This window comes from Rhineura floridana, chromosome 1 (genome assembly GCF_030035675.1).
Source record: "Rhineura floridana isolate rRhiFlo1 chromosome 1, rRhiFlo1.hap2, whole genome shotgun sequence".
In the NCBI taxonomy this organism is placed as follows: Eukaryota; Metazoa; Chordata; class Lepidosauria; order Squamata; family Rhineuridae; genus Rhineura; species Rhineura floridana.
In genome coordinates, this window is record NC_084480.1 from 61,312,534 (window position 1) to 61,325,446 (window position 12,913).

At 44.7% G+C, this 12,913-nt stretch overlaps 1 protein-coding gene across 11 annotated transcripts in view; it reads right to left on the reverse strand.

Annotated features, from left to right (window-relative positions):
• The window catches only part of ARB2A (ARB2 cotranscriptional regulator A), a 495,278-nt gene that overhangs the window by 207,219 nt on the left and 275,146 nt on the right, over positions 1 to 12,913 (reverse strand). For all 11 annotated transcript variants that reach the window (XR_009762084.1, XM_061622217.1, XM_061622215.1 and 8 more), the window contains one exon: positions 2,399 to 2,518. Coding sequence is in view for 10 of the 11 variants with exons in the window: in XM_061622217.1 (XP_061478201.1) it covers positions 2,399 to 2,518 (120 nt within the window). In the remaining variant the exon portion in view is untranslated. The remainder of the gene's footprint in view (positions 1 to 2,398; positions 2,519 to 12,913) is intronic.

The window sequence follows — 12,913 nt, forward strand, 5'->3', positions numbered from 1 at the left end:
TTCCCTACTGTGTAACTGCTACATTCATGACATTAACTATGGGTGCAGTTACTGCAGTATTTGATGCAGGACATGTTCCAATAACACTCAGTAGGAACATGTTCACAATAAATTACCTACTAAAGATTTTTAAAACACTACAAAAAGTTTCGGCACTGTTTTAGACAGCTTTGCAATTGATAGTGTAAACACACCCATAGTAAGGCATAATCTCGCTTCCCATATTCTCCTTCTTAAAACACGATTGTTATGACCCTTTGCATGCTCTGGAAAGGTTTCCACATAATAAGAGATATATACTGTGTCCCTGTGTAAGAAGTTTTAATTTCTTTCTCTAGAAGTATAGGTACTTTTGCCTATAGAAGGTCTGTCTGCTCCCTCAGGTATAAGAGAAGTTGAATAGTGACATTACAGGTAGAAATTTTTCATCATACTGGGAAAAATTGCACTCCTAAAAGTGAACTTGTGTTCAGAGTGCCCTCAGGAATATAGCCAAAACAGAGCCACCAAGAAGCAAGAGAAACATACTTGCAGAAGTAAAATTTAAAAAACAGCAATACAACTAAGGGGAAAATCTCCTTCGAATTTGCAAAAAAGTGTCTTTCCTCACTCCTGTTACCACCACTCCTGCCCTTTTGCCAAGGAAAGGAAATGCGGTATATTTTGAGATGTTTGGGGTAGAGGAGGAAAAATGGGGGGCAGAAATGCAATGGATATAGCCAAAGCTGGTGGTGAATTTTCCAAGCCACTCTGAGTGGCTCAGAAAATTTCCCAGATTTTTCCCAATTTGAGGTGGGGTGGAGGAACTTGAGAAAATCCCATGTCAATCTGAGAAGAGCCTTGTAGGATTCACCAATCTCTAGATTTTACAGCCCCAAAGTCTATCTTTTAGGAGGTTTAAAAGAACTCAGATATCACCAGAACAGACTCCTATTTAATATTTTAGTGTAACTAATGCTTGAGGACCTAACTATAATGCAAATGCTTGTAGTGATGCAGACAGTAAGGTATTTTGCTTTTTAAAAACAATAGCGGTCAGGAGGGATGATTTTGAATGGAGAAGCAGCAACAGGGGATGGCTTAAATTTGTGCTGCTGACCATTTTAATAATCCAAATAGCCCCCTCCAGCTGATTTCCATTCTGTAGCAGCCCAGAAGAGTGTTTAGCCTTGCAAACCAAATGCCAAAACCCCTTAGAACAGGAATGAGAAAACTGTTGCTGAACTATAACTCCCCATCATTTATGTCCACAGGCCATGCTAGATGTTAAGAGTGCAACAACATCAGGAAGGTCACAGGTTTTCCAACACTGCCTTAGGAGGAAAAGCGACCAGGGTGGTGGTGTGGGGGGATGCAGATTGTAGAACAGAAACACAACAAGGTGAAGAAGGGTTAAGCATGCTCTCCTCTTAAAACAACCCCTCCCAAATAATAATAATTAAAAAATGACCAGAAAGTGACTGGCCCTTGGTATTTGTATTTGCATGTAACCTGTGTTACCAGTTCCTAAACAGCCAGTTATTTCCAGTGAAGGACTGAGCAGAAAAGGTGCCCCATATGCAGAGACTTTTCACAGCTTTACGTTTTATTATTTTTTGCATACTGATTTGTATTAGCTTTTCAACATTCTCCCATTAATCAGTGACCTAGGTTATCTCTTTCTCTCGAATTTAACTTTGCAGTAGGAGAATTGTGAACCATTTATTTGACCTCTCCACCTTATGGAATCTATGAGGCCTTTTATTACAGGAGTTGCTAACTTGCAGCCAAGCTATGGGAAGTGGCCCACCAACTCCCACAGTTCTATCTCTCAATCTGATCAGGAGACAAGTACTCTGCCTGCCAATCAAGACATAAAAACCTCTGCCCCACTCTAAGCAGAGAGTATTAACATCAGAGATAAAGCCTGCTTGCTCTTTAAGATTAATAGGCAGCATTTCCACCCCCTCTACCCCAGTGCTGGACTGGGGCAGGGGAAGAAGAAATGCTGCCTTTTACTTTCCACAGAATGATCCCCATTGAAGCACTGGATTGGGGAGGGATAGAAAAGCTGTGTGTGCATGTGCATCTACATTTGCATGTGTGTTTGTGGTGAGAGTGTATGTATGAGTGTGTGACCGCTCGTATGCAAGTACGTGTGTATAAATTGGCTACACCTGCCACTGACATGTGGCCCTTGGAGGGGTGGGCTGATTGTCAATGTGACCCTTGGGCCAAAAAAGAAAAAAAAGGCTAACCACTCCTGTTCTGTTTAGCAAAAGAAAAAAAGAATGAATATACCCATAGCATGCAAAGTAAAGATAGTTGCAAATCCACATACTTTTTTTAAAAAAACCTCAGCTTAATTTTTGCACACATGTGAACAGAAAATAAAGAATCATAGAACAGCAACACTTACCAATTCCACAAATGCAAGTCCACCATAACTGTGAGCCACAAAAAACACATTTTCAGCTGCTGATTGGGAGATAAAGTGGTCCCATATATAAACTGCATGTTCTTCAGGAGAGCCATTTTCCTAAAAGAGAGAAGATCATTAATTATGCTTATATATTTGGTGTTTGTGATATGCTAGATGCTTTTAAAAAAAGTAAACAAAAAGTTCCTGCCCAAGAGGCTCATAAACCAAATAGACAAGAAATACAACGCAGAGGTTTTAAAAATGGGAGAAACCATATGCAGATATGCACCAACACCCCCCCCCAACACGCATACAGCAACCCAAGACCTTATACATTCACTAAGAAGAGTATGGAACATACTAACTTGCACATGTTATAAAATAAGTTACTGCTATATCTCTTTTGCAACTCACTTTATCCTACATAACCTTTTATTTGTCAGCTATTCTTGTTCAGATTTACATTCCACTGTACTGTGCAACTTTACAATAGCATTGTATTTTATTTTGTATTGTATTGTATTGTATTGAATTTTAATGTGTACGTCACCTAGAGTGGCTTCGGCCAGATAGGCGACACAAAAATTAAATTTTACTTACTTACTTACTTACATTTAAAATCTATTAAAAATTTATAAAAATATGAAATACAATGGTCACAAAATATGTAATTCATTTCAGTGGCTAATTCTCCCATTGAAACAAACAGGACTTAAAGGGCATGTGCATCTAAAACAAAGAACTTTTTGTTTTCCACTTGAAACCTCTGCTTACTGTGCTAAATAGTTCTGAACTCCTCAGGTCTTAGCTACTTACAAGACCTGAACTCGATTCCTTTATTGCTATACAGTTTGTGCATGGGAGGCAGCCCTGTAGCCATGGGGGGGGGAGTAATGGTGGCACCCCCTCCCAGAGCTGGTCTTCTCCCTGGATGTTTTTGGGAAATTGTCAATTTAATTTGTGACGTGATATACAATGAAAGCCTCCATTTAAAAAAATGATGACTTGTTTTTAAGAACAGGAGCAATTCAAGGATAGGACTCTCTGAAGCATTCAGTGAATAAGGCAGGGTGAGTGCACAAACAAAGCCTCATTTGGAAGAACCCCCAAAAGTCTGCTCACTCAAGACTTTCTTTGACTAAGGTGGGATTTTTCATGCTTAAAATCACCAATAATTACTGAAATGCTCCTGAAAAAAACAGCCAGTATAGTAACATGACCCTTGAAGAGTTAAATATTAGAACTTTAATACAGGCTAAAGTTAGACTCCATCTCTTGGACTTTCCTTTGCCCTCCTTTACAATTTCAGTTGTGTTCTCTACCAGCCAGCCATAAAGAAGTATGTTTATTTAGCTGTAGTAAGTAGTAAGAGTTTGTTTATTCTGCACTTATTATGATGAGTACAGCAGGTTTGGGTACTGATTGCTAAAGGATGAAATAAAGAGATAATTCAAAGTCATACAAAACAAATATCTACCCTAAGTTTAGGGTTGCCAGGTCAAGAGCATCCCAAACTGAGATTTCAGAGGTGGGCCCTACTGATGTCAAGGGGGTGGGCCTAAGTGATGTCATTAAACATCGACTACAGTTACTTGGAGCATACCACTCAAAAAAAATCTGATTGGAAATTAAGATAGAAATCTTAGCTAAATGAGGGTGTTCCCAGATGAAGTGACGGCAGCATTCCTGCTTAGGGAGCCTGGGTAGGGAACGTTTAATCTAGCCTACTTGCTTCTGGCAAGAAGGATTTAAATACCCTCAGTCCAGGCCATTGTAGGAAATGGAAATTTTATTTACCGTGAATTTCTATTTGTGGATAGGGCTGGAGGACATTCCTGGTTAAGACATTCCTGGTAAGGGATGACTCCTCCTACTGGTTGTGACAGGCAGGGTCTCTGAGCTTCTTGGTCTCCGCTCCAGGGGGAGGAGTCGTCCCTCTCTCCAGACTGAACTGACAGAGCCAGAACAACTCCTCAAACCCTGTATCCTCAACCATGTAGACGTCCCTAGAGTGGGAGCCTGTACAAGGTAATAGCTAGAGAAAAGTGACAGACCTAAACAGAACCAGACTACTGGGGGGAAAGTCACACAGGAGGGAAGACACACAATACTAAACAATGTGTGAAAATGTAAGGCCCTGGCAGAAGCCCTAACTCCCCCGCCCCTCACTCCAGAAGGTCGAAGCAGAGGAATGAGAGGTGGGTGGAATGTCCTCCTGCTCTATCTACAAACAGAAATTCACTGTAAGGAAAATTTCCATTTTTGCTAGATAGGGCTGGAGGACATTCCTGGTTAGGGATATGACAGAGCAGTATACTAGTACACAAGGTGGGATTTCTCCGTCTAGAGAGGCAGCACCTTCTGGAGCACCCTCCTGCCAAATGCAGCGTCCGCTGATGAAAATGAGTCTATTTTGTAGTGCCTGATGAAGGTGTGTGGGGAAGTCCAGGTAGCTGTCCTACAGATATCCACTATCGGGAAACCCCCTTTAAATGCTGCTGAGGACACCACCCCCAGATTGAGTGTGCTGTGATACCCAGTGGAGGTTCCTTATCCAACGCCTCATATGCATGTGTTATAGCCGCTCTTAGCCAGCGGGAGATAGTCACCTTACACCCCTTCAACTTCCCAGAGAAAGACACCAAGAGGGCCTCTGACCTCCTGAACTCTGATGTATGGTCTAGGTAGAATCAAAGTGCCCTCCTCACATCTAGTGAATGCCATCTACGTTCTTGAGCACAGGAAGGAGTGGGGCAAAAAGAAGGTAGAACCACTTCCTGGGACCAATGGAAAATCGAGTTGACTTTAGGGAGAAAGGCTGGGTCTGGTCGGAGGACCACCTTGTCCTGATGGAACACACACAGTTGAGGGTCCGCAAACAATGCCCCCAACTCGGAAACGCTGTATGCCAAAGTAATGGATACCAGAAAAACTGCTTTGAAGGTCAACAGGTTCAGGGGGCAGGTAGCTATCGGTTCGAACGGTGGACTTGTTAACGCCGTCAATACCCAGTTAAAGTTCCAGTTTGGAAACCTGTGGATCATCTGTGGGGAAACAAGTGTCACCCCTTTTAAAAAACGCTTGAGAAATGGATTGGAGGAGAGCGGCGGACCTCCCCAGCTGAATAAAATGCTACTAAGTGCTGCCACTTGTCTCTTGATGGTAGCTGCACTCAGTCCCTTATCAAGACCCGACTGGAGAAACCCTAGGGGACCCTTGACATTTTGAGACAAAGGTTCAACCATGTTCACAGAGCACCAGGACAGGAAAACCTTCCATGTAGATGTAGCACAGTGTCTAGCACTTTCCCCTTAAATCCCATGCAACTCAACCAGAACTGCTCAGCCTCCAGGCTGTTAGCCAGAACAGCTCTGGTCGAGGGTGGCAGACTGAACTTTGAATCAGAAGATCCATTCGAATTGGCAACTGCCATGGTGTCTCAACTGACATGTTCTGTAGGTCCGGAAACCAAGGACGTCATGGCCAATATGGCGCCACAAGAATAATTTCCGTCGTCAATGTCCAAATCTGCTGGACTGTGCGTTGTATCAACTCGAATGGGGGGAAAGCATACAGAAGATCCTGAGGCAACTGCACCTTGAGGGCATTTGTACCCAGAACCTGGTGACATGGTGTTCCTGTGAAGAACCTGTCTAGCTGTGCGTTTTTGGGGTTGGCAAAGAGATCCACTGTCAGTTCTCCCCACTGATACACCACCTGTTGAAAAACTGCTGGATTCAGCTGCCATTCCACCTCCTTAACTGCTGTCCTGCTGAGCCAGTTGGCCTCCAAGTGGTTTGTGCCCGCCAGGTGTTCGGCCTTCAGGGAGGCAAGATGCCGCTCTGCCCATTTGAACATACGCTCCACCTCTATCATCAGACCCTTCGATCATGTGCCCCCTTGTTTGTTGACATATGCTTTTGCAGATGAGTTGTCTGTGCGTATGAGGAGATGCTTCCCATTGATTTCTAGTGCAAAGGCCTTCAGGCCCAGCCTGATGGCCTGCAACTCCAATACATTTATACTGAGCTCCGTTTCCACTGCTGACCATATACCCTGTGCTATGTTGTGATCCAGGTGAGCCCCTCATCCATACAAACTTGCATCTGAGGTCATGATTATGAGTGGAGGATCTTCAAGGCTGACCCCTTGGGTCAACCGCTGGGGCTCCAACCACCAACTGAGCTTTGTTCTCACAGCTGGAGGAATGATGACCAAGCGTCTGTGTCGCAGTAGAATTGCATCCTGGTGGGATAGTAGGAGCTGTTGTAGTGTTCTTGAGTGGAATTGAGCCCATGGGACTGCATTGTATGCCGAGACCATGGACCCTAGGAGTCAAGTTAGACTTATCAGGTCAGTTTTGGGGGATGGAGCTGCTTTAAGGTGTAGTCTTAGAGCCCTTTCTTCGGTGAGCCTCATACAAAAAAGGCGCATGTCCAGTAGTACCCCCAAGTGAGAAATTGTTTGGGAAGAGGTCAGCAAGCTCTTCCCTGAGTTTACCACAAAATCCAGCCCCTGCAGCCATGCTAATGTGAGATGGGTGTCTATCCGGGACTGGTCCATAGATGGTGCTCTCACCAGGATGTCACTCAGGTAGGGATGTACACATATCCCCATTGTTCTGAGATGAGCCACCAAGGCTACCAGCACCTTGGTGAAGACCCTCGGTGCTGAGGAAAGGCTGAAGGGCAAAGCCCGATACTGGAAGTGTCTTGTCTGCCCCAGCAAAAGCTGTTAGAAGACTGGCTTATAAATCTGGAGGACTGTCTTGAGGAATGAAAAAATTGGTTCTGTCTGTTCTTCCGTTCCTCTTTTTTGGCCATAGGGAGTCCTCTCTTTTTGTCTCTAGTTTCTACCAGGTGAGCCTCCAGGGGTTCACCGAATAACTTGGAACCTGAGAAGGGTATGAGGAGAGTCCGTGACCCTGCATCCACTGCCCAAGCCAAATATTGTGTCGCACCATGGTAGCTGGTACTATAGACTGTGCCGTGAATTGTAAGGCATCCATGGATGCATCAGCAGACAGAGCTGAGGCATACACCATTTTCTTTAGACCATCCTTTATGAATTTTGGGACATTGTCCCTTGCGCCCAACTCTTCTGCCCACATAAAGACTGCTCTGGAAAAAACTGAGGAAGTGGCTGCAGCCCTAAAGCCGAACGCATCTGCTTCAAAACTCTTGCGAAGAGCCCTTTCGACCCACTTGTCACATTGGCCCTTAGGCCTTTCTGTTGGGATCACTCTGAGCATGTGAGGGCGGCAATAGGCGGGTCCACTGTGGGAAAACGCAGCCGTGCCATGATCCTTTCAGCAAAGACGTAATGCTTCTTTGCCCACTTACCAGGCAGCCTTGATTTACATGGTGACGACCACTCTGCATCCCACACATCATCAAATGCCAGAGGAAAAGGAACAGTGGCCTGCTTTGTGTCAGTCAAAGGGAAAGCCTTATTAGCTCCTGCCGAAACTGATTCGGTGGGTGCTTCGCTTCCCACCTCGGTATCTGGCAACTGCAGCACTCTGCGCGCCTACAAGAGGAGGGGCTGAAAAACCTCTGGGGCGAGCAGCCTAGGTTGCATCTGGGTCACCTCTAGGTCCTCTCCTGACAGCTCCCCCTCTTCCCTGTCTGGCTCAGGCAGATCTTCGAGTCAGACAGTGCCACCTGTTGGTCAGTGACCTGCCTGGGCAACATTGCCTGCACCTGCCGTGCCTGAGCCATCAAGGGTGTGGGGCCTGCATGGGTCTGGGTGGATGAGAGCCTCATGACTCCCCTCCAGTTCACCGCATCCAGGGAGATCCTTGTCCCCTATTGGCGCTGCCTTAGCTTGCCCACTGTCTGTTATGGTAGGGGGTGGAGGTGCGTCCTCCCGACTGGTGACTGGATTAGAAAGGGAAGAGGATCTTGAATGGCTGTGTCACGATGGCAAACTGCCATGTCTGTCCTCCCTGCCAGAGTTGCTGGAGGGAGATATATGCCTCCGCTTTCCCTTATGGGAGCGCCTCCTCAAGTGTCTGCGCCGCTTACGTTTAAGGACATGTTGGAGAGAACTACTGATTTCAGGAGCAATAAGCTCCTTAACTCAAGTCATTAACTTGGGAAACTGAGTGTGTGTGTGTGTGTGTAAAGTTCCATACATTCTTCCAGAAAGTTCACTCCCCCCACTGTCCCCGCTCAGGGATGGAGAAAGTGCAGGCTGTGCACTTGTTGAGCCTTGTTCCTGCAGATCCCTTAGGTCCATCATCTCCCCCTGTGGCAGGGTTCTTGGCGGGAAGATGAGGAAGAGGTGGGTGAAGCCATAAGATGGCGGCCTTGGCTGTCCTGCACTTAAAGAAAAGCGCGGGGGAAAAGCTGCAATGGTAAACCGCCTTAGCAGGCGCCGCTCAACCCCCTGCTGAATAGTGCTCACTGGAGCCGAATCGATGTACCCCCAGCTACATGCCGCGCTCCTTATTCTTCCAGAGGTGAAGGGGAGCCTGAAGCTGCAATCCCGCTAGGTATGTTGTGGAAATGTGGCTCTGCGGAGTAAAGGGACAATCTCCTATCCTAGCGGCTGCCGCTTTTGCTGAGACGCTGCTGCAGGCTGCACTCTGCTTGTGCCCAAAGCTCCGGTCTGACGCCAGGAAGCACAGCTGGGTTCAACTAACCCTCCCAAACCCCAGACCCATGGAGTGATGGTGGGGGAGGGGGAAAGAGAACAAATGGGAAGGGCAAGAGATGAGCTAGAAAATGGTAATGAGGTAAGGAGAGGAGAGGTGTGAGAAGAGTGACAGGAAAGGTAAAAAGAAAAAATGCTAAAAGACTGAAGAAAGGAAGCTCTGAAAGTAGAGAAGAGAAAAATGCCCGACCTTCACTGACTGCAGGCAGGGCTGGTCTGGGGAGGGGGACGACTCCTCTCCCTGGAGAAAAGACCAAGAAGATCAGAGATCCTGCCTGTCAGGACCAGTAGGAGGAGTCATCCCTAACCAGGAATGACCTCCAGCCCTATCTAGCAAAAAGGAGCCTAATGTTGTGGAGATGTTAGATGGGAGGATTCGGGAGCAAAGATGGATGCACCTGAAGGCTGTAATTCTAAATACATTTACTAAGGGACTAAGCCCCACAGAACTCAATAGGACTTACTTCTGAGTAGATATGGTTAGGATTGTGCTGTTGGTAAGGCTTGATTAGGGATCGTCTGCAAATATATTGATATCAAAGCAGGATTGGCAACCCGCTGCCTGGAATGCTCTGCCTGCCTTTTAATGTGGCTGCTCCAAACCTCTTTACAGACTTGACCCTTCACTGCAGAGAGAGGTTTGAGAAATGAGTAAGAGGTAAGAAGGTTGTCTACCCTTTTCTGCCTACCCTGTGGGCTGCTATAAACTCACTTTGACAGCCAACCCAATTCCAGAGAGTAATAACTGACAGAGAGAAAACACACATGGTTTGGTCTACCTCCACAGGCAGTAGCTTGGGAACAATAGCAATTGAAGTCACACTTCCCAGTATGTGAATTCTCTTTTACCACTATTGGGCAAAAAACAAACCATCATGCAAATAACAAGGTGCATCATCAGTGGGTTTAAGGGGGTTGAGTTGACCACATGGAACCATTGTTGTTGCTTCTATGGATGTAAGGGAGTAAGGTCAGAGGTAAATAAAATACAAATAGAAAAACAAAAACAAAAGACAGTGATGATTTCCTAAATTCCATATCATACCCACCACAAGATTCCTACAAGTAAGACAGAAAACTCAGTATCCCACAACCAGTCAGGGTTCTTAACCAAAACTAAAAAAATCCTGGCAGCCAATCAGCCAAGGTCACAGAAATCCCCATGTAGCACAACGTGATCTGGGGACTGCAGTTAGTGCAGAATGCTGTGGCATGACTGCTGATACAAGTGAGACCCTATCACTCATAATATCTCTGCTTTGAAATCTGTACTGATTGCCAATTTGCTACCAGGCCAATTTCAAGGTGTGCTTTCCATGTTATGGGTGCCACATAATACTTCTGCTCATGTAATAATTCAATCCTTTAGTGTGGCAGCACCTAAACTTTGGAACTCCCTGCCTATTGACATTAGGGAGATGCCTTCATTGTACTCTTTTTGGCACCTGCTAATTTGGCACATCTTTTTGGCACATTTTTATTTAGGCAAGCCTACCCAGGCATGTAGAAGTTACTATGTTTTTTGTTTTTAACTCATTGTTGGTTTTATTAGCATGAATATTTTTAAATACACGTCTTTAACTGTTTTGCCAATAATTTCATTGTTTTAATTCCTTCTATAAACCACTTTGAGGTTTTTTACAATAAAGTGTTACATAAATGTTATAAATAAAATATATAAATAAGTTTTAGAGTCACTGTGGCCATCAGGACTCTTTCCTCTTTTAGGAACAAAGGAATCTGCCTTATACAGACACATGCCATTTTGTACCATCTGGCTCAGTACTGGTAACATGGACTAGTATTGGCTCTCCAGGATTCCAGGAAACAGTCTTTTTCAGAGATTGGATTTTGGACCTTTGCATGCAGAGAATATGCCCTACCACTGAGCTACAGGCCTTCCCCTGTTTTTAAAAAATATCATTTAAAATTGCTGTTTTCAATTCACAATGAATGCACACAGGGCCGGTCCCAAACGGCAGCCAGGTTGGGCCCTGGCCGAGGGGCCTCTCAATAGAGTGTGGGAGGATTAGCGCTCCTTTTCTGTGATCTGCAGCAGAGTAGCTGCCGCGGATCACAGGGAAGGAGCTTCTTCCGCCTGCCCATTCACTGGCTCCACCTACCCATCTCTCCTGTCTTTTGCAGCTGTGTGGGCTGTGCGTGCAGGACTGCCATTAACCAAGATGGCAGCCAAGGTTTCCCTAAGGGGCTGGAGCCTCCACCGCCATCTTGGTTGATAGCAGCGATGCACATGCGTAGCAGCCCGCACAGCTGCAAAAGACAGGAGAGATGGAGCCAGCGAACGGGTGGGCAGAAGCTCCTTCCCTGCGACAGACAGGTAGGTGCACACACACGCACCAGAGCCAAGGCCCCCAGCATGTCTGGCACCAGCCATGAATGCACAGCATACCTAGGGCAGATCTACACCATTCATTTAAAGCACATTCAACATACTTTTGAAGCACATGAATCCTACCACAGAATCATGGGAACTGTAGTGGGAACGATAACTGTGAGGAAAAAACTACACTTCCCAGGATTCTTTGGGGGAAGTCATTCACTTTAAATGCGGGTTGGGTGTGCTTTAAATGTATTGTGTGGATCAGCATTATTTCATAAATTTTGCCTGCATTAATTTTTAAAATTAAAATCAGCTACAAAGGTTACTGGGTGACCATGGGCTACTCACCATCTCTCAGCCTTATCTGCAGAGTGAAAACAACAGAGGGATACCATGACCACCCCAAGGAAGAAGGGCACACTTAAAATGAGGAGGAAATTATAATGTACAAGTATAGTGTGAAATCAGATATTTATTGGGACATAATATGAAGAAATATTTATATAAGCATGACTGTGTAAGATATTTATTATTTATAAAATGTGTAAAGATATTTATAATGGAATCCTATGCATGTTTACTCAGAAGCAAGTCCTGATGTATTCAATGGGACTTACTCAAACAGGGAAGCATGCACAGGACTGCAACCTCAAATGATAAGGAACTTCACTCACCCAGCCCAAAATTCAGAATCATGCCACTTTAAGCAGTTTTGCAACTGTTTTATATTTGTTTTACGGTTATTGGATTTTAAATGGATTTATTTCTTGTTGTGAGCTGCCTTGCTTTCCAGCCCTACCTCAGAGTTGTTGGAAAGATTGCATACAGACACTGGAGATGTAAAAATACATACACTGCATATAATAGTTTATTGTCAAAACCAGTTGGTCACTGCAGAACATTTTTAAAAAACAAAATCAGTATTAGTTTTATGCAAATTAAAAGCAGTGACACCTAAGTAAGCCCTGCCTAATTGCTTTAAAAATAGGATTGGAGGAGACAAAGATTTACAACACAAACACAATCGTTTGCTATGTTCACTCAAAAGTCCCATTAATTTAGAGCACAATTCTAACCATGTCTACTCAAAAGTAAGTCCTTTTGAATTCAATGGGGTTACTCCTAGTTTGTGGGATTAGCATTGCAGCTTTACTGTCCAGAAAAGTGAGTAAAGGATTAAAGCTTCATATTGGGAAGGTTTTCAAAACACTGCCCTCTTCAACAGCCCAGGAAAATTTAAACTTGTTTGACTCCTCATAATTAGAAAGGCATAACACATTGTAATGTCATTTAGATCTCCTACACACAGAGAGTGTGTTGCTACTGCTGCAAGTTTTAAACTTACTTATGAGATTTTCAGACAAGTAGAAAAAACAACTGTCTTCTGGCCTTGCAATAGGTTTTCGCTATTGCCTGAAGGTCACCAAATTCCTTGTCAATCACAACCCAGACTTCACTTATTGGCTACAAACATGAAAGGGTGGGGTTAGAGCAGCCAGCTACAGAAGTTGCAG